At 48.5% G+C, this 18,814-nt stretch overlaps 2 protein-coding genes across 2 annotated transcripts in view; one reads left to right on the plus strand and one right to left on the minus strand.

Moving 5' to 3' along the window:
• Window positions 1-18,814, minus strand: part of LOC140417907 (uncharacterized) — a 92,311-nt gene that overhangs the window by 47,188 nt on the left and 26,309 nt on the right. The gene's annotated exons all lie outside the window — the stretch shown is intronic.
• Window positions 514-17,175, plus strand: LOC140419712 (uncharacterized). Its single transcript, XM_072503648.1, has 2 exons — window positions 514-567; window positions 10,376-17,175. Exon 2 carries the CDS (start codon window positions 10,732-10,734, stop codon window positions 11,932-11,934), a length of 1,203 nt encoding a protein of 400 aa, XP_072359749.1. The 5' UTR covers window positions 514-567; window positions 10,376-10,731; the 3' UTR covers window positions 11,935-17,175.

The following is an 18,814-nucleotide window of genomic DNA, read 5'->3' on the forward strand; positions in this document are numbered from 1 at the left end:
TACCTGGGACCCTGGATCTGGGAAGCAACAGTGCTACCCACTGTGCTACCATGATGCCCTAGATTGGCCCAGGTAGGGTGATATTTCATTGGGTCGGTGCAGATTCGATGGGCCGAATGGCCTCCTTCAGCACTGTAGGGACTCTTATGATTCTACATTGGATCCACTGATGTGTTCACTCACACACTGCAGCCTGACTCTTATTATTGGAACAGACACTGTGTTTATTACTCTCAAAGTGAGTGAATCCTTTGCTGTTTACCCTCTGGGCCCCATCTCCACTATTATTGTCTGATTGTCCCACTGAGACTCTCACTGTTATTATTGGACAATCAGCGAGTCAGTCTGAGCCTGTGGCCGCTCTCACCATCTGGAACCGTCACAATACCCGGGTGATTGACGGCAGCTCCGAACCAATAGGAAGAGGAGGGGCAGGACTGGAGGACGACCTGGAGCGGCTGGTCCTCGAACCAATCGGAGTGAATGAGGGGCGGGGCCCGCTGTGATTGAAGCATGCGCAGTGTGGGTAATGGCGAAGGAGAAGGGCTGTCTTCAGATCTGAAATTGGTAAGGGGCGTTTGACAATATGGAGGGAGAGAGAGATCGCGGGAGTGGGCGGAAACGTTGTGTAAAGCTGTTGTGAGTCGCAAACCTCGGAAAAGGTTACGGGACCCAGTTTGTACCGAGCGGGGCTGCAGCTCCTCATATTCGGCTCGGGGTAACGGCCGCCATCTTTGTTGGATGTGCATCACGGCGCATGCGCGGTTGTCATCTTTGTCGTGGCGATGTTTCAATGAGTGGGAGGAGCTTGTTCCCCATTGTTCAGAATGGAGACAACTTGTCCATCAAACTGCATTAGTCTTTGAGTCCCAATGTCTTATTTTTTTAAAAATATATATTTTATTAAAGTTTTCAAACAACATTTTTCCTCCTTACAAATCAACAAAAACGGTAACATGATAACTAATAGATAATATTATTTAAATAAAATAGTTGACTAACAAAATAACATGAAATAGTGCTCCCCACCCCCCCCGCCTCTCCACCCCATCTAGAACAAAATCAATTTACCCTCCCTCCCACCCCCTCTGGGCTGCTGCTTCTGGCTATCTATTTTCCCCCTAACGTTCCGCTAGATAGTCGAGGAACGGTTGCCACCGCCTGGAGAACCCCTGAGCCGATCCTCTCAGCGCAAACTTCATCCGCTCCAGTTTTATGAACCCTGCCATATCGTTTATCCAGGCCTCCACGCCGGGGGGTTTCGCTTCCTTCCTCATGAGTAGAATCCTTCGCCGGGCTACCAGGGATGCAAAGGCCACAATATCGGCCTCTTTCGCCTCCTGCACTCCCGGCTCATCCGCTACCCCAAATATAGCTAACCCCCAGCCTGGCTTGACCCGGACCTTCACCACCTTCGAGATCACTCCCGCCACTCCCCTCCAATACTCCTCCTGTGCCGGGCACCTCCCGCACCTGTCCTCCACACCGAAGAACCTGCTCAACCTCGCTCCCGTTTTTTTGTGCTCGATGTAGCACCTTAAATTGGATCAGGCTGAGCCTGGCACACGAGGAAGAGGAATTTACCCTACTTAGGGCATCAGCCCACAAACCCTCCTCAATCTCCTCCCCGAGCTCTTCCCATTTTCCTTTCAGCTCTTCTACCAGCTCCTCCCCCTCTTCTCTCATCTCCCGGTATATTTCGGACACTTTGCCCTCCCCGACCCACACCCCCGAAAGCACTCTATCCTGGATCCCCTGTGTCGGGAGCAGCGGAAATTCCCTCGCCTGTTGTCTTGTGAACGCCCTCACCTGCATATACCTAAAGATATTCCCCGGAGGCAGCTCATACTTTTCCTCTAGCGCTCCCAAGCTCGCAAACGTCCCATCTATAAATAAGTCTCCCACTCTCCTAATTCCCGTCCGGTGCCAGCTCTGGAACCCTCCGTCCAACCTCCCTGGGGCAAACCTATGGTTGTTCCTGATCGGGGATCACACCGAGGCTCCCAACGCACCCTTCTGTCGCCTCCATTGCCCCCAGATACTTAATGTTGCCGCCACCACTGGGTTTGTGGTAAACCTTTTCGAGGAGAGCGGTAGTGGCGCCGTCACCAGCGCTTTTAAGCTCATTCCTTTACAGGACGCCATCTCCAGCCTTTTCCACGCCGCCCTCTCTCCCTCTATCATCCACTTACGGATCATCGCCACATTGGCGGCCCAGTAATAGTCGCCCAAATTCGGCAACGCCAGTCCCCCTCTGTCCCTGCTACGTTGCAGGAACCCCCCTCCTTACTCTCGGGGCCTTCCCTGCCCACACGAAGCTCATGATGCTCCTATCTATTTTCTTGAAAAAGGCCTTAGTGATCAATATGGGGAGACATTGAAACACAAATAGGATCCTCGGGAGGACCATTATCTTAATCGCCTGCACTCTGCCCGCCAGTGACAGCGGCAGCATATCCCACCTTTTGAAATCCTCTTCCATTTGCTCCACCAGCCGAGTCAGATTGAGTTTGTGTAAGGTTCCCCAGCTCCTGGCTATCTGAATCCCCAGGTATCGGAAGTTTCTTTCCACTCTCCTTAGCGGCAGGCCATCTATCCCTCTACTCTGGTCCCCAGGGTGTATTACGAAAAGCTCACTCTTTCCCATGTTAAGCCTATATCCCGAGAAATCTCCAAACTCCCTCAATATCGCATAACCTCTGTCATCCCCCCCCACTGAATCCGCCACATACAGCAGTAGGTCATCTGCATAGAGTGACACTCGGTGTTCCTCTCCCGCTCTAACCACCCCTCTCCATTTCCTGGAGTCTCTCAGCGCTATGGCCAGTGGGTCAATTGCCAGCGCGAACAGTAATGGGGACAAAGGGCACCCCTGTCTTGTTCCCCTATGTAGCCAAAAATACTCCAATCTTTGCCGATTTTGTGACTACACTTGCCATTGGGGCCCCATAGAGGAGTTTAACCCAGCTGACAAATCCCTCCCCGAACCCAAACCTCCTCAGCACCTCCCATAAATACTCCCACTCTACCCTATCAAATGCCTTCTCTGCATCCATTGCCGCCACTATATCTGCCTCCCCCTCTGCTGGGGGCATCATTATCACCCCCCCCCCCCCCCAAAAGCCGTCGCACGTTGACATTCAATTGTCTCCCCTTTACGAACCCTGTCTGATCTTCGTGCACCACCCCCGGGACACAATCCTCTATCCTCATTGTCAGCACTTTTGCCAACAACTTGGCGTCCTCATTCAGGAGCGAGATAGGCCTATAAGACCCGCATTGCAGCGGATCTTTATCTCGCTTCAGGATTAGTGATATCGTCGCCTCCGACATTGTCGGGGGTAGAGTCCCCCCTTCTCTGGCCTCGTTAAAGGTTCTTACCAGCAGCGGGGCCAACAAGTCCACGTATTTCCTGTAAAATTCCACCGGGAACCCGTCAGGCCCCGGGACCTTCCCTGCCTGCATGTTCCCCAGCCCTTTGGTCACCTTGTCCACCCCAATTGGCGCCCCCAGGCCTGCCATCTCCTGCTCCTCCACCCTCGGCAACCTTAGTTGGTCCAGAAACTGCTGCATCCCCGCTTTTCCCTCCGGGGGTTGGGACCTATATAACCTCCCATAGAAGGTCTTAAACACTTCATTTACATTCCCTGCTCTCCGCACTGTAGTTCCCGTTTCATCCCTAACTCCCCCTATTTCCCTCGCCGCTGTCCTCTTACGAAGCTGGTGGGCCAACAGGCGACTCGCCTTATCCCCATATTCATATCTCATCCCCTGTGCCTTCCTCCACTGTGCCTCTGCCTTCCCTGTGGTCAGCAGGTCAAACTCCGTCTGGAGTCTTCGCCTCTCCCTATATAGTCCTTCGTCCGGGGCCTCCACATATCTTTCATCCACACTCAAAATCTCCCCCAGTAATCTTTCCCTCTCTTTGGCCTCTGTTTTCCCCTTGTGGGCCCTGATGGAGATCAACTCTCCCCTGACCACTGCCTTCAGCGCTTCCCATACTACCCCCACTCGGACCTCCCCATCATCATTGGCCTCCAGGTACCTTTCGATACATCCCCGTACCCTTCCGCAGACTCCCTCATCCGCCAATAATCCCACATCCAGTCGCCAGAGTGGGCGCTGTTCCCTCTCCTAGTTCCAGATCCACCCAATGTGGGGCATGGTCTGAAACAGCTATGGCCGAGTACTCCGTTCCTTCCACCCTCGAAATCAGATCTATCCGGGAGTATACCTTATGAACATGGGAGAAAAAGGAGAACTCTTTGGCCAGCGGCCTAGCAAATCTCCACGGATCCACTCCCCCCATTTGGTCCATAAACCCCCTAAGCACCTTGGCCGCTGCCGGCCTTCTTCCGGTCCTGGATCTAGATCTATCTAACCCTGGGTCCAGCACGGTGTTGAAGATACCCCCCCCCCCCCATTACCAGGTTTCCTACCTCCAGGTCCGGGATATGTCCCAGCATCCGCTTCATAAATCCCGCATCATCCCAGTTCGGGGCATAGACGTTGACCAGCACGACCTCCATTCCCTGCAGTCTGCCACTCACCATCACATATCTGCCACCGCTGTCCGCTACAATGTTCCTAGCCTCGAACGACACCCGTTTCCCCATCAATATGGCCACCCCTCTATTCTTTGCGTCCAGCCCTGAGTGGAACACCTGTCCCACCCATCCTTTCCTTAACCTAACCTGGTCCGCCACCTTGAAGCATGGCCACGCTTGCCTTCAGTCCTTTTTAAGTGCGCGAACACTCGGGCCCTCTTAATCAGCCCATTTAGGCCCCTCATGTTCCACGTGATCAGCCGGACTGGGGGGCTGCCCCTGTCGACTAGCCATCACCCTCTCTGGGCCAGTCCCACGTCCCGGTCCCGCGCACCCACCCGTCCCCCAGGCGGCGCGTTCCCGCCTCGACCACCTTTTCTCTTACCAGCTCCCTTTCGATCTCCGCAGCAGCAACCCAGTTGTCCCCCTATCCCTGCCCCCCCCCCCGCTGCTAGATCCCCATCTAGCATGGTTACTCCCCCCATATTGCTTCCGAAAGTCAGCTGACTTCAACTGACCCCGGCTTCTCCCGCTCTCTCCTTGACCCCCCCCCCCCCCCCCCGTGTGTCGAACTCCCATCTTCCTTGCGCCTATCTTCCCGCCATCATCTCTCTGGCGCGGGAAAGAAAACCCCGCGCATTCTAGAACCATCCCGCCCCCTATGGCGCAGATCCCCCTACAGCCCCGTTCCCATTCCCCGTCCCCCGCCTGTGTCCCTTCCCCCCCCTCCCCCCCCCACCGGCGCCCACATTTCTCAGTGTCCCCCCCCTCCCCAATTTATACCTCTATACATTAACATTGTCGTTTCCCCTCCAACATCAGTCCCTCAGTTCTGGTCCAGTTTGAATGAAGGTCCATGCTTCTTCCAACGTTTCAAAATAGTAATGTCTATCCTGGTGCGTGACCCACAATCGCGCCGGCTGCAACATCCCGAACTTCACTTTCTTCTTATGCAGCACCTCCTTGGCTCGATTGAAACTCGCCCTCCTTCTCGCCACCTCCGCGCTCGTGTCCTGATACACTCGTATCACCGCATTCTCCCATCTGCTACTTCGTACCTTCTTGCCCAGCTCAAAACAACCTCTCTGTCGTTGAAGCGGTGAAATTGCACGACCATCGCCCTAGGTGGTTCTCCAGCCTTTGGTCTCCTCGCAGGGACCCGGTGGGCCCCTTCCACCTCCAAGGGGCCCGAGGGGGCCTCAGCTCCCATTAGCGAACGTAGCATCGTGCTCGCATAAGCCCCGCCGTTAGCTCCTTCCACTCCCTCGGGGAGACCCAGGATCCGGAGGTTCTTTCTCCTTGATCTGTTTTCCAGGACTTCAATTCTTTCGATGCACTTCTTATGAAGCGCCTCGTGCGTCTGCATCTTGACCGCCATGCCCAGGATCTCGTTGTCAGTTACCTTCTGCTCCACCACACGGAGCTCTATCTCCTGGGCCTTTTGTGTCTCTTTAAGCCCCTCGATTGCCTGTAACATCGGGGCCAGCACCTTTTTTTAACACCTCCACACACCGTCTGAGAAATTCATCCTGGTCCGAGTCCCCATGTCGCCTGGGCTCCCTCCGATGCCATCTTGTTTCTTTCTTTCCTCTGCCACTGCCCTCGAGGATCCTCCGTGATCTGGCCACCGCCGCCGATCTTTTTCTTTCACACAGGGGGGACTCCCTGTTGCTTCACCCCACACCGGATTTCGTCGCGAAAATTTCCCGTTGGGGCTCTCAAAAAGAGCCCGAAAGTCCGTCAGAGCTGGAGCCGCCGAAACGTGCGGCTTAGCTGAGCATCGCCGCAACCGGAAGTCGTCCCAATGTCTTACTGATGATGCAAAGCGGTGGCAGAGATGGAAAGAAAAGGAAGCCAATCCTGGTCTCCAGAGTTCACTGTCTTATTAATCTCTCTCTCTCTCTAATTTCTCTCTCCGCCCTCCCCATATGTCTACATTGTGCTTCAAAAAGAAAATCTCCCTTAGTCCTCACACAGAAAAACAGATTTTATCAGAAAATATCAAAAACTATATAGAGGTTATCACAACACCCATCCCACTCCACAGGAAACGTAGATCTTGCACAATTCAGATAACTGGACCCCAGTCCAGGCTTTACAATTAAGCCATTTGCCTCCTCCAGTGTCTCAATGGAAGTCTTTGGACTCATGTGAGCCGCAGATTTGCTGGGTGTACCACCCGAATCAAACTTCTTACATAGAGCAGCCTGAACCTTATTAAAGGCCGCTCGCTTCCTCACCAGCTCGGTTCCCACATCTTGGTAAATGCTCAGTGGGACAACTGAGTGAATCCCTTTCCACATTTCCATGGTTTCAGCGTGCCAAAGAAAGCAGTACGTGCGTTCCCCAACCGGAAACCATGGCTCAATCGCGAGATTGACTCCCTACTGAAGGACAGATCTGAGGCGTTCAACACAGCCGACCCTGACCTATACAAGAAATCCAGGTACGACCTCCGCAAAGCCATCCAAGATGCCAAGAGAGAATATCAAACCAAGCTAGAGTCACAGACAGACTCTCGGCGGTTGTGGCAAGGACTAAACAACATAACGGGCTACAAACCGAAGCCGAACAGTATCTCTGGCAGTAGCGCATCCCTCCCCGATGAACTCAATGCAGTCTATGCTCGGTTCGAGCAGGTAACCAACAATCCGCTGTCGAGTGCCCCAGCAGCCCATAATTCACCCATACCCACCATCACAGCTTCCGAAGTCAGATTGGCCTTCCTGAAAGTGAACCCTCGGAAGGCGACGGGCCCCAGACGGGATCCCTGGTCGTGCACTCAGAGCCTGTGCGGATCAGCTGGCAGAGGTATTCGCGGACATCTTTAACCTGTCCCTACTCCACTCCGAGGTCCCCACCAGCTTCAAGAAGACCACCATCATACCGGTACCAAAGAAGAACCAGGCAACGTGCCTCAATGACTACCGTCCAGTGGCCCTGACTTCAGTCGTAATGAAGTACTTCGAGAGATTGATCATGAAGCACATCACCTCCATACTCCCAGAACGCCTTGATCCACTGCAATTTGCATACCGCTGCAACCAGTCCACATCAGACGCCATTTCCCTGGCCCTACACTCATCCCTAGAGCATCTCGAAAACAAGGACTCCAACATCAGACTCCTGTTTATTGACTACAGCTCCGCCTTCAACACCATAATCCCAGCCAAGCTCGTATCAAAGCTCCACTCTGCAACTGGATCCTCGATTTTCTGACCAACAGACCACAATCAGTAAGAATGAACAACAACAACACCTCCACAATAGTCCTCAACACCGGGGCCCCGCAAGGCTGCCTACTTAGCCCCCTACTCTACTCCCTGTACACACACGACTGCGTGGCAAAACATGGTTCCAACTCCATCTACAAGTTTGCTGACGATATGACCATAGTGGGCCGGATCTCGAATAACGACGAGTCCGAATACAGACGGGAGATAGAGAACCTAGTGGAGTAGTGTAGCGACAACAATCTCTCCCTCAATGCCAGCAAAACTAAAGAGCTGGTCATTGACTTCAGGAAGCAAAGTACTGTACACACCCCTGTCAGCATCAACGGGGCCGAGGTGGAGATGGTTAGCAGTTTCAAATTCCTAGGGGTGCACATCTCCAAAAATCTGTCCTGGTCCACCCATGTCGACGCTACCACCAAGAAAGCACAAAAGCGCCTATACTTCCTCAGGAAACTAAGGAAATTCGGCATGTCCACATTAACCCTTACCAACTTTTACAGATGCACCATAGAAAGCACCTTATCGGGCTGCATCACAGCCTGGTATGGAAACTGCTTGGCCCAGGACCGCAAGAAACTTCAGAGAGTCGTGAACACCGCCCAGTCCATCCCACAAACTTGCCTCCCATCCATTGACTCCATCTACACCTCCCGCTGCCTGGGGAAAGCGGGCAGTATAATCAAAGATCCCTCCCACCCGGCTTACTCACTCTTCCAACTTCTTCCATCGGGCAGGAGATACAGAAGTCTGAGAACACGCACGAACAGACTCAAAAACAGCGTCTTCCCCACAGTCACCAGACTCCTAAATGACCCTCTTATGGACTGACCTCATTAACACTACACCCTGTATGCTTCATCCGATGCTAGTGCTTATGTAGTTACATTGTATATGTGGTGTTGCCCTATTATGTATTTTCTTTTCTTCACATTTCTTCCCATGTACTTAATGATCTGTTGAGCTGCTCGCAGAAAAGTACTTTTCACTGTACCTCGGTACACGTGACAATAAACAAATCCAATCCAATGTGAAGGTTGATTTGAGTTTCCATCTGTAAATCCTCCCCTTGTAATATCCTGTAAAAGGTGTTTACAAAAGTCATCACTGTCAGTCCAGGATAGAAATTTTGAACATACAATTCTAGTTTCTCTGGAACATTTTTCTCCGCCCCACACACTCTCCCTCCTCCCTGGGCTGAAATCCAAACCCATCTCACCATCTGCACCATTTCTTTCCTCCACTCCCAGTTTTCTCCCTCCCTCTCCTCTGCCTGGGTTCAGTTCTCCAGCTCCTGTCTGCAGACTGACAATAAAATCAATGGGTCTCATTGGGAGTTTAGGGCCTCCAGTCGGTGTTTGTGAATCCTCCCAGCCCACCTCCCAGGGTTTCCTTCCTTCCCAGAGATCAGAGTCCTCATTGATGATTTGAGCCCAAACTGGAGCCACGATAAATTGTCCCTTAATTGGGAGAAAAAGAATTACATGAAGGTTCACAGCTCCACAAAGTGTGTCCAACTCCTGCCACCCATCTCCTGAACAGGTTGACGCATATATTTGACTGACTAAAAGCCTGGTGCTTAGCACTGCTGCCTCACGGCGCCAAGGACCCGGGTTCAATCCCGGCCCCAGGTCGCTGTCCGTGTGGACTTTGCACATTCTCCCTGTGTCTGAATGGGTCTCACAGGATTGGCCACGCTACATTGCTCCGTAATTGCAAAAAAAATTTTTTTTAAATGGTTACTCTAAATTTATTTCAAAATTGGATTTACTTCAAAAAGGGAGTGGGTTCCCCAGGAGATGGCTGACATTTCAGGGCACATTAAATTAATAATGGACAGAGATATGTCTCGTGTTGTTGCGTGGTCCAGATTAGATGTATGATTAGATGTTTGTTATAAAGTAAATGTATTATTATTTCTCATCTTGTAATATAAGACTGCAGCTCCGTTATAGATTTCCAGTCATCTCTTCCCTCAGAGGGTTGTTAGTCTTTGGATTTCTCTTCCACAGGGACCAGTTGTATCTGGTGGTCATTGAATATATTTAAGCACAAGTTTGACAGATATTTTATTGACAATGGAGTTGAGGGTTATGGGGAACAGGTAGGAAAATAGAGAGGAAGCTGAGATGAGGGATTTCTTCACTCGAGGATGTGGTGAAGCTTTGGAATTCTCTACCCCAGAGGAATGTGGAGCCTCAGTCATCAAGTATGTTTGACATGTTTCTAGATATTGAAGATATTGAGGGATATGGGGACCGTGTGGGGAAAATGATGCTGAGGTAGATCGACCAAGGATCTCATTGAATATTTTTGCGGTCTCGGTGGGCCGAATGGTCTACTCTTGCTCCTGGTATAATCTGTGTCCTGGTCAGGAAGCAGTGAGCCGAGCTCGGATCTGTCAATCAACATGAATCAGCACCTTCAGGAGAATTGGGAGGGTGAATATTAGATACAGCAGAGTGAGAATGGAGGGAGATTGTGTGCGATGGAGATTTACAGCTTTTGGAGAACGAGAGGAAATAATGTTCCATAGGAACTAGAATTGTCTGTTCTGAATTTCTAACTGATGACTTTTGTAAATTGTTTTTAAAGGATATTGGAAGAGGAGGAATTATAGACAGAAATCTCAAACATCACGTCTTGATGTGACAAACTCACTCGAGTCCTTCTGACCTGAATATCATCGGCGAGAAGGAAAATGTTTGTCTGATCTGTCGGCTTCAAAAGATTTTAAACTTTAGCGTGACTGGAAAAGCACCAAGACCCACACAACACACACCCGAGTGAGAGTGATCCAGTGAACTGACTGTGAAAAGAGCCTAAACCAGTTAAACAGCCTGAAAAAACATCGCACCAATCACAGTGCGGAGAGACAGTGCACATGTTCTGTGTGTAGACAAGGCTTCCACTGATTGTCCAATCTGGAGAGACACGAGGAGACCCAAAACATGGAGAAACCGTGGAAATGTGATGACTGTGGGAAGGGATACAGATTCCCATCTCTGCTGGAGATTCATCGCCGCAGTCACACTGGGGAGAGGCCGTTCACCTGCTCTAAATGTGGGCAGGGATTCACTCAGTTATCCACCCTGCAGTCACACCAGCGAGTTCACACTGGGAAGGGACCGTTCACCTGCTCTCATTGTGGGAAGGGATTCACTCAAGCATCCCACCTGCAGACACACCAGCGAGTTCACACTGGGGAGAGGCCGTTCCCCTGCTCTCAGTGTGGGAAGCAATTCATTGATTCATCCACCCTGCGGAAACATCAGCGAGTTCACACTGGGGAGAGGCCATTCACCTGCTCCCTCTGTGGGAATGGATTCACTCGGTTATCCAGTCTGCAGACACACCAGCAAGTCCACACTGGGGAGAGGCCGTTTACCTGCTCCCTCTGTGGGAATGGATTCACTCGGTTATCCAGTCTGCAGACACACCAGCGAGTTCACACTGGGGAGAGGCCATTCACCTGCTTTCAGTGTGGGAAGGGATTCATTGATTCATCCGCCCTGCGGAAACATCAGCGAATTCACACTGGGGAGAAGCCGTACACCTGCTCTCAGTGTGGGAAGGGATTCAGCCATTCAGTCAACTTGCGGAAACACCAGCAAGTTCACACTGGGGAGAAGCCATTCACCTGCTCTCAGTGTGGGTGGAGATTCCGTGCTTTATCCAACTTGCAGAGACATCAGCGAATTCACACTGGGGAGAGGCCGTTCACCTGCTCTCAGTGTGGGAAGGGATTCACACAGTTATCCAGTCTGCAGAGACATCAGCGAGTTCACACTGGGGAGAGGCCATTCACCTGCTCTCAGTGTGGGAAGGGATTTGTTAATTCGTCTAACCTGCTGAAACACGAGCGAGTTCACACTGGGGAGAAACCATTTATCTGCTCCCTCTGTGGGAATGGATTCACACAGTTCTCTAGTCTGCAGACACACCAGCGAGTTCACACTGGGGAGAGGCCGTTCACCTGCTCTCAGTGTGGGAAGGAATTCACACAGTTATCCAGTCTGCAGAGACATCAGCGAGTTCACACTGGCGAGAGGCCATTCACCTGCTCTCAGTGTGGGAAGGAATTCACTTGGTTATCCACTCTGCAGAGACATCAGCGAGTTCACACTGGGGAGAGGCCATTCACCTGCTCTTAGTGTGGGAAGGGATTACATAGAAACATAGAAAATGCAGGAAGGGACCATTTGGCCCTTTGCGCCTGCTCTGCCATTCATTATGATCATGGCTCATCATCCAACTCAATAGCCTAATCCTGCTTTCCCCTCCATATCCTTTGACCCCCTTCGCCCTCATATGAGATCTACCTTATATCTTCAGACTGCGACTACTGGTTCTGTACACTCCCACCATTGGGAAAATCTTTCCTGCATCTAATAATAATAGTAATCATTTATTGGGTACCTTAAATTTGAAAAATAAAATCATTAATATATCTGGAGTTCGAGCACCGATCTCTGCGGTATCCCACTGGCCACTGCCTGCTAATTTGAAAAGGATCCATTAATTCAGACTCTTTGTTTCCTGTCTGCCAACCTGTTTTCCTATCCATCTCAATACACTACCCCTAATCCCATGTGCTTTAATTTTACACGCTAAGTACTGATGCGGGACTTTATCGAAAGCCATCTGAAAGTCCAAATATACCACATCCGTTTTGAAAAATATTAAGGTGGATAAGTCCCAAGAGCCTGATGGGATCTACCCAAGAATACTGAAGGAGGCAAGAGAGGAAATTGCTGAGGCCTTGACAGAAATCTTTGGATCCTCGCTGTCTTCAGGTGATGTCCCGGAGGACGGCAGAATAGCCAATGTTGTTCCTTTGTTTAAGAAGGGTAGCAAGGGAACTCCAGGCCGGAGAGCCTTACATCAGTGGTAGGGAAATTATTGGAGAGAATTCTTTTGAGACAGGATTTACTCCCATTTGGAAGCAAATGGACGTATTAGTGAGAGGCAGCATGGTTTTGTGAAGGGGAGGTCGTGTCTCACTAACTTGATAGAGTTTTTCGAAGAGGTCGCAAAGATGGTTGATGCAGGTGGGGCAGTAGATGTTGTCCATATGGACTTCAGTAAGGCCTTTGACAAGGTCGCTCATGGCAGACTGGTACAAAAGATGAAGTCACACGGGATCAGAGGTGAGCTGGCAAGATAGACACAGAACTGGCTAGGTCATAGAAGGCAGAGAGTAGCAATGGAAGGATGCTTTTCTGATTGGAGGGCTGTGACCAGTGGTGTTCCGCAGGGATCAGTGCTGGGACCTTTGCTGTACGTAGTAGAAATAAATGATTTGGAGGAAAATGTAACTGGTCTAATTAGTAAGTTTGCAGACGACACAAAGTTTGCTGGAATTGCGGATAGCGATGAGGATTGTCAGAGGATGCAGCAGGGTTTAGATCATTTGGAGACTTGGGCGGAGGTATGGCAGATGGAGTTTAATCCGGAAAAATGTGATGTAATGAATTTTGGAAGGTCTATTACAGGGAGGGAATATACATGAATGGTAGAACCCTCAAGAGTATTGACAGTCAGAGAGATCTAGGTGCACAGGTCCACAGGTCACTGAAAGGGCCAACCCAGGTGGAGAAAGTAGTCAAGAAGGCATACGGCATGCTTGCCTTCATTGGCCGGGGTATTGAGTATAAAAATTGGCAAGTCATGTTGCAGCTGTATAGAACCTTAGTTAGGCCACACTTGGAGTATTGTGTTCATTTCTGGTCGCCACACTACCAGAAGGATGTGGAGGCTTTAGAGAGGGTGCAGAAGAGATTTACCAGGATGTTGCCTGGTATGGAGTGCATTAGCTATGAGGAGATGTTGAATAAACTCGGTTTGTTCTCACTGGAATGAGGTTGAGAGGCGACCTGATAGAGGTCTACAAAATTATGAGGGGCATAGACAGAATAGATAGAGACTTTTTCCCAGGGTAGAGGGGTCAATTACTAGGGGGCATAGGTCTAAGGTGTGAGGAGCAAGGTTTAGTGGAGATGTACGAAGCAAGTTTTTTACACCGAGGGTAGTGGGTGCCTGGAACTCGCTGCCGGAGGAGGTGGTGGAAGCAGGGACGGTAGTGACATTTAAGGGGCATCTTGATGAATAGATGAATAGGATGGGATTAGAAGGATAGGGACCCAGGAAATGTAGAAGATTGTAGTTTAGTCGGGCAGCATGGTCGGCACGGGCTTGGAGGGCCGAAGGGCCTGTTTCTGTGCTGTACTTTTCTTTGTTCTTTGTATCCACTGGCTCTCCCTTGTTAACTCTACCAGTTATACCTGCGAAGAATTCCAGTAGATTTGTCAAGCACGACTTCCCCATCATAAATCCATGCTGACTCTGTCCGATGCTGCCACTGGTTTCGAAGTGCTTTGCTATAAAGTCTTTAATAATGGATTCTAACATTTTCCCTCCTGCCGATGTCAGGCTTACTAGTCTATAATTCCCTGTTTTCTCGCTATCTCTCATTTTAAATAGTGGAGTTACATAATCCACCCTCCAATCTGCAGCAACTGTTCCAGAGTCTATAGAATCCTGGAAGATGACCACCATTGCATCCACCTTTTCTGGAGCCACTTCTTTAAGTACTTTGGGATGCAGATTATCAGGCCCTGGCGATTTATCACCCTTCAATCCCATCCTGCAGCCATGTCTCCATAATCCCGATTATCTCACACCTGTTTACGTCTATTTGCACGATTCACTCGGTTATGCTGTCTGCAGTCGCACCAGGGAGTTCATACTGGGGAGAGGCCATTCGCCTGCCCTCAATGTGCGAAGGGATTTTGTAATTTATCACCCTTGCTGAGACATCAACAAGTTCACAAATGATTACAGGGATTGGATTCTGCTGTTATTGTTTCTGTTCTCAATTACATCCAGGACTGCATTTTGTTCATTCTGTTGGTCAAAGGGGATGGTCAGAGGGTTTCTTTCTGCTGGACTGGCCGGTCTCACGACTTCGCCTCCAGTGGGCTGATTCTCTCTGAGCCTTCTTGCGAATATCTGGTTTCGCATTTCACAAGGATCAAAGAGTGAAAGGATGTTTGGAGGTTAGAAGATGTTTCATTACCATATCTGTTTGAAAACTTCAAAAATCATGCCACATTGCCATGAAGATGGGCTAATGTGGTTACATGGTTGTTTGGTTTATTTTATCTTGGTGCTTCTCACAGAAGAAAACTATCAGAGTATGAGGGGCAAGTTGTCTGAGGTGCACTGGGAAACTACATTAAATAGTATGGTGAGAGACAGGCAATCACTAATATTTAAGGAATTATTGCAGATTTACACGGGGATTGGTTAGCTCTATTGACTGGATGGCTGGTTCGTGCTGAGTGACACCAACATTACAGATTAAATCCCCATACTGGCTGAGGATAGCCATGGTTTGTGTCAGTATTTAAGCTCCACACGAGCCTCCACCCACCCCTCTATACCTCTCTTTCTCCCCCGCCTCCCCCATCAGCATCTCCATCTATTCCTTTTTCACTCCTGTATGTATCTAGCTTTACTTTCAATGGATTCATGCTGTTCACCTCAACCACTCGCTGGGGTAACGACTTCCACATTCTCACCACTCGCTGGGTAAAGAGGTGTCTATTGAAATTCCTATTGGCTACGGCACTGAAGACCCGGGTTCGAATCCTGGGTCACTGTACTTGTGGAGTTTGCACGTTCTCCCTGTGTCTGTGTGGGTTTCACCACCACAACCCAAAGATGTGCAGGATAGGTGGATTGGCCATGCTAAATTGCCCCTTAATTGGAAAAAATAATTGGGTACTCTAAATTCAAAAAAAAAAATGAAGAAATTATTATTGGATTATTGAATCCCTTCATAATCTGAAAGACCTCCATTAGGTCACCCATTAGTCTTCTCATTTCCAGAAAAAAGCAGCCCCAGCCTTTCCCGAGTGTTAAATGCTCTCAGTTCTGTATATTATGAATCTTTGTTGCACTTTATCCAGTGCCTCTATTTCCTTTTTCGAAATGGAGATCACCAATGTTGACAGAGCTCCCAGTGTAGTCAAACCATCGTTTTAAACAAGTTGAACATTTCCTCCGTGCTTTTCAATTCTATCCCTCCAGAATGGAACCCTATGTATGGGCTCCACACTTTAGGAAGGATGTGAAGTTCTTAGAGACGGTGTAGAGGACATTTACGAGAATGGCACCAGAGATGAGGGACTCCAGTTAGTTGGAGTGACTGGAGCAGCTGAATTTCTCTCCTGAGATCACAGCATCTGAAGGGTGGGGAATGGGGCCATTCAGCCCTTTGGGACCGTGTCGGCTCCCTGTGGAGGAAGCCAGTCTGTCCATTGCCCCGTTCTATCCCCAAATCCCTGTGGGTTTATTTCTCTCAGTGCCTGTCCAATTTCCGATTGAAATGCTTCCGTCATCTCTGCATCTCCTACCCTCATAGGCTGTAGGTTCCCAGTTGTTACCACTCCCTTTACATGTACACAAGGTTCCTGGAGCACAGGGGAGTCTATTTGGCCCATTTTTCCCATGCCAGCTCTTTGTACAGCGACCCATTTAATCCCAGAGTTCGACTATTTTGTTTTCTTTTTCAGAATGTACCAAATTCCCTTTTGGAAGTTACAGTCCAATGAGATTCTAGCACCATTTATAGACAGTGCATTCCAAATCACAGCAACTCGCTGTGTTTTACAACAAATAATTGTGCATATGGTGTGTCTGGAATTTCACAGAGTATTCAAAATGGTGTCATTGACGTGGTTATTACACAAAATTAAGACTTAACCTTTATCAATAAATTGGTGAGGACATTGCGCAGCTTTGCTGCCTGTAAATTGTTATTTTCATAGTCTATTCACTGGCCTTAGTAATAAGGTCAAGGAAGCCCTTTTCTCCCTCGAACATGTGACTTTCTGCAGCCATTTCACCTTCTGTACCTTTTCTATGTGAACTATGCATTGATTTCACAGCAAAAAACAATAATAAAATTGAAGTTTATTCAGTAGTGAACACTGATTATGATTAGTGAATTGGTGTATTAGGTAATTATATTGCAAAAACTAGATCTTTATTTTTAAAAATAACACGATCAACCAAAATGTTTCCAGAAACTGCAGAGCTATCAGAATTTGTTTGAAGAAATAAATTACTGGATAATTTTGAGAAGTTACGAGATGTGGTGATAAGCCTGTATATAATATTACATGTACTCAGCAGTGTGACCTCCCACCAGTAGTTGGCGTCAGGCAGCAGTCGGGTTCCGGCTACCAGCAGAAGGTTGTCATGCATACACGAGGCCAGTCGCACATAAGGGTAGTTCCAAGAGTTCTAATGTAATTCTGTGATAACTTAGTCTGTATAGCATTCTGATCGTTACCACGTATACATTAATAAATCATCGTTCTGACTAATTCACCAGCAGTTCTGTAGAATCATTGCAAGACAAGATCGCAGAACACAACATGTGACACCATATTCTGCCAAGAATATGCGGGCTGGACATTGGAGTAATGGTAAACCAGAGACCCAGGTTAATGCTCTGGGGATCTGGGATCGAATCTGCCTATGACAGATGCTGAAATTGAATAAAAGTCTCGAATTAGAAGTCTAATGATAACACTCTTGATTGTTGTGAAAACTCATCTGGTTCACTAATGTCCTTCAGGAAATCTGCTCTCCTTACGTGGCCTGGCCTATACGTGACTCCAGATCCACAGCAATGTTGTAGTTGATTTGTAAGTGCCCTCTGAAATAGCCTCACAAGACATGCAGTTCAAGGGCAATTGGAATGAGCAGTAAATGATGGCCCAGCCAGTGACACCCACCTCCCATGAATGAATAATTTTTAAGAAGACTCATTGTTCAATCTGAAGACGAGTAAGAAACTGTCTCTTTGATTGGATTTGATTTATTGTCACGTGTACCGAGGTACAGTGAAAAGTATTGTTCTGCGTACAGTCCAGACAGATCGTTCCACACATGGAAAAACAAAGTGCGGATCTTGGCAGTTTGCTCAGTTCACAAAAGAATTTAATGGCTTTGTAGACATAGATTAAGATTTTAATCACCCTCCGAAACATATCTAGACAGCTCATACAGACAGACACAAACGATACTGTAACTGAATTAGAGGAAATATTAGAGATTTAACTGAATCACATTTTTGAAAGATTCATCCTTAATGATGGAGAAACAGGAAAAGCCACTCGGGGAGATGAGGAAATCCAGGCTCAGTGCGGATTTGCTGTCAGCCCTCCTTTCTTATACATGAACGGTATTTAGGCTGCAGAATGTTTCACACCAAAACACAGAGGGGTCAAATATAAGCAACATATAATTCTCAATTCTCTTCCATTTAACTATATTTGACTTTGTCCAAAGGCTGACTGTGGTCAAACTGAACAAAGATTGATGGGATTTGTGTCACCCAGTGAAACGCTTTCTTTTCTTGGTCAGTCAAGTTTGCAATTCAATGGTGTGTATTTCAGAGTTATTCAGAGTGAAGACTCGAGACCGATTCAATTCAAAATGAAGTCATATATAACAAATAAATATACTGATGTTCAACATTGAACAATGAAACAAATATTGAGTAAAATTGGTGGAAATATTCTGCAGGAAGATAAGAATGATGCATTAATGATTGAACAGAGAGCATTGTTCTGTTAGATATTTACTGAACAAATGCTAAAGTTCAATATAAGTTCTATATCTTATGGTCTTACAAGTTGAGACATCTGTTTTAAGGGAACAGCTGTCTTCATGTAATAAGTGACCTGGCCTCCCAGCCAAACCATTGAAAGCTGCAGCAAGACTGTGCAGTTGAACGTTGCACAGGTCCATTGGTACTGTGCTTCCAGCTGTTTCTGTAGCATGGAGGTTATCACATTCACCGAGCAAAAGGTGCATGGTTCGAAACTGGCAGAAGCATTTAATGCTTCTCATTTATGATGTGGAGATGCCTGCGTTGGACTGGGATGAGCACAGTAAGAAGTCTTACAACACCAGGTTAAAGTCCAACAGGTTTGTTTAGAATCACTAGCTTTCGGA

Source organism: Scyliorhinus torazame, chromosome 5 (assembly GCF_047496885.1).
Source record: "Scyliorhinus torazame isolate Kashiwa2021f chromosome 5, sScyTor2.1, whole genome shotgun sequence".
Taxonomy (NCBI): Eukaryota; Metazoa; Chordata; class Chondrichthyes; order Carcharhiniformes; family Scyliorhinidae; genus Scyliorhinus; species Scyliorhinus torazame.

Coding starts and splice junctions, on each gene's coding strand:
- LOC140419712 (XM_072503648.1), top strand. CDS start 10,732: ATGGAGAAACCGTGGAAATGTGATGACTGTGGGAAGGGATACAGATTC.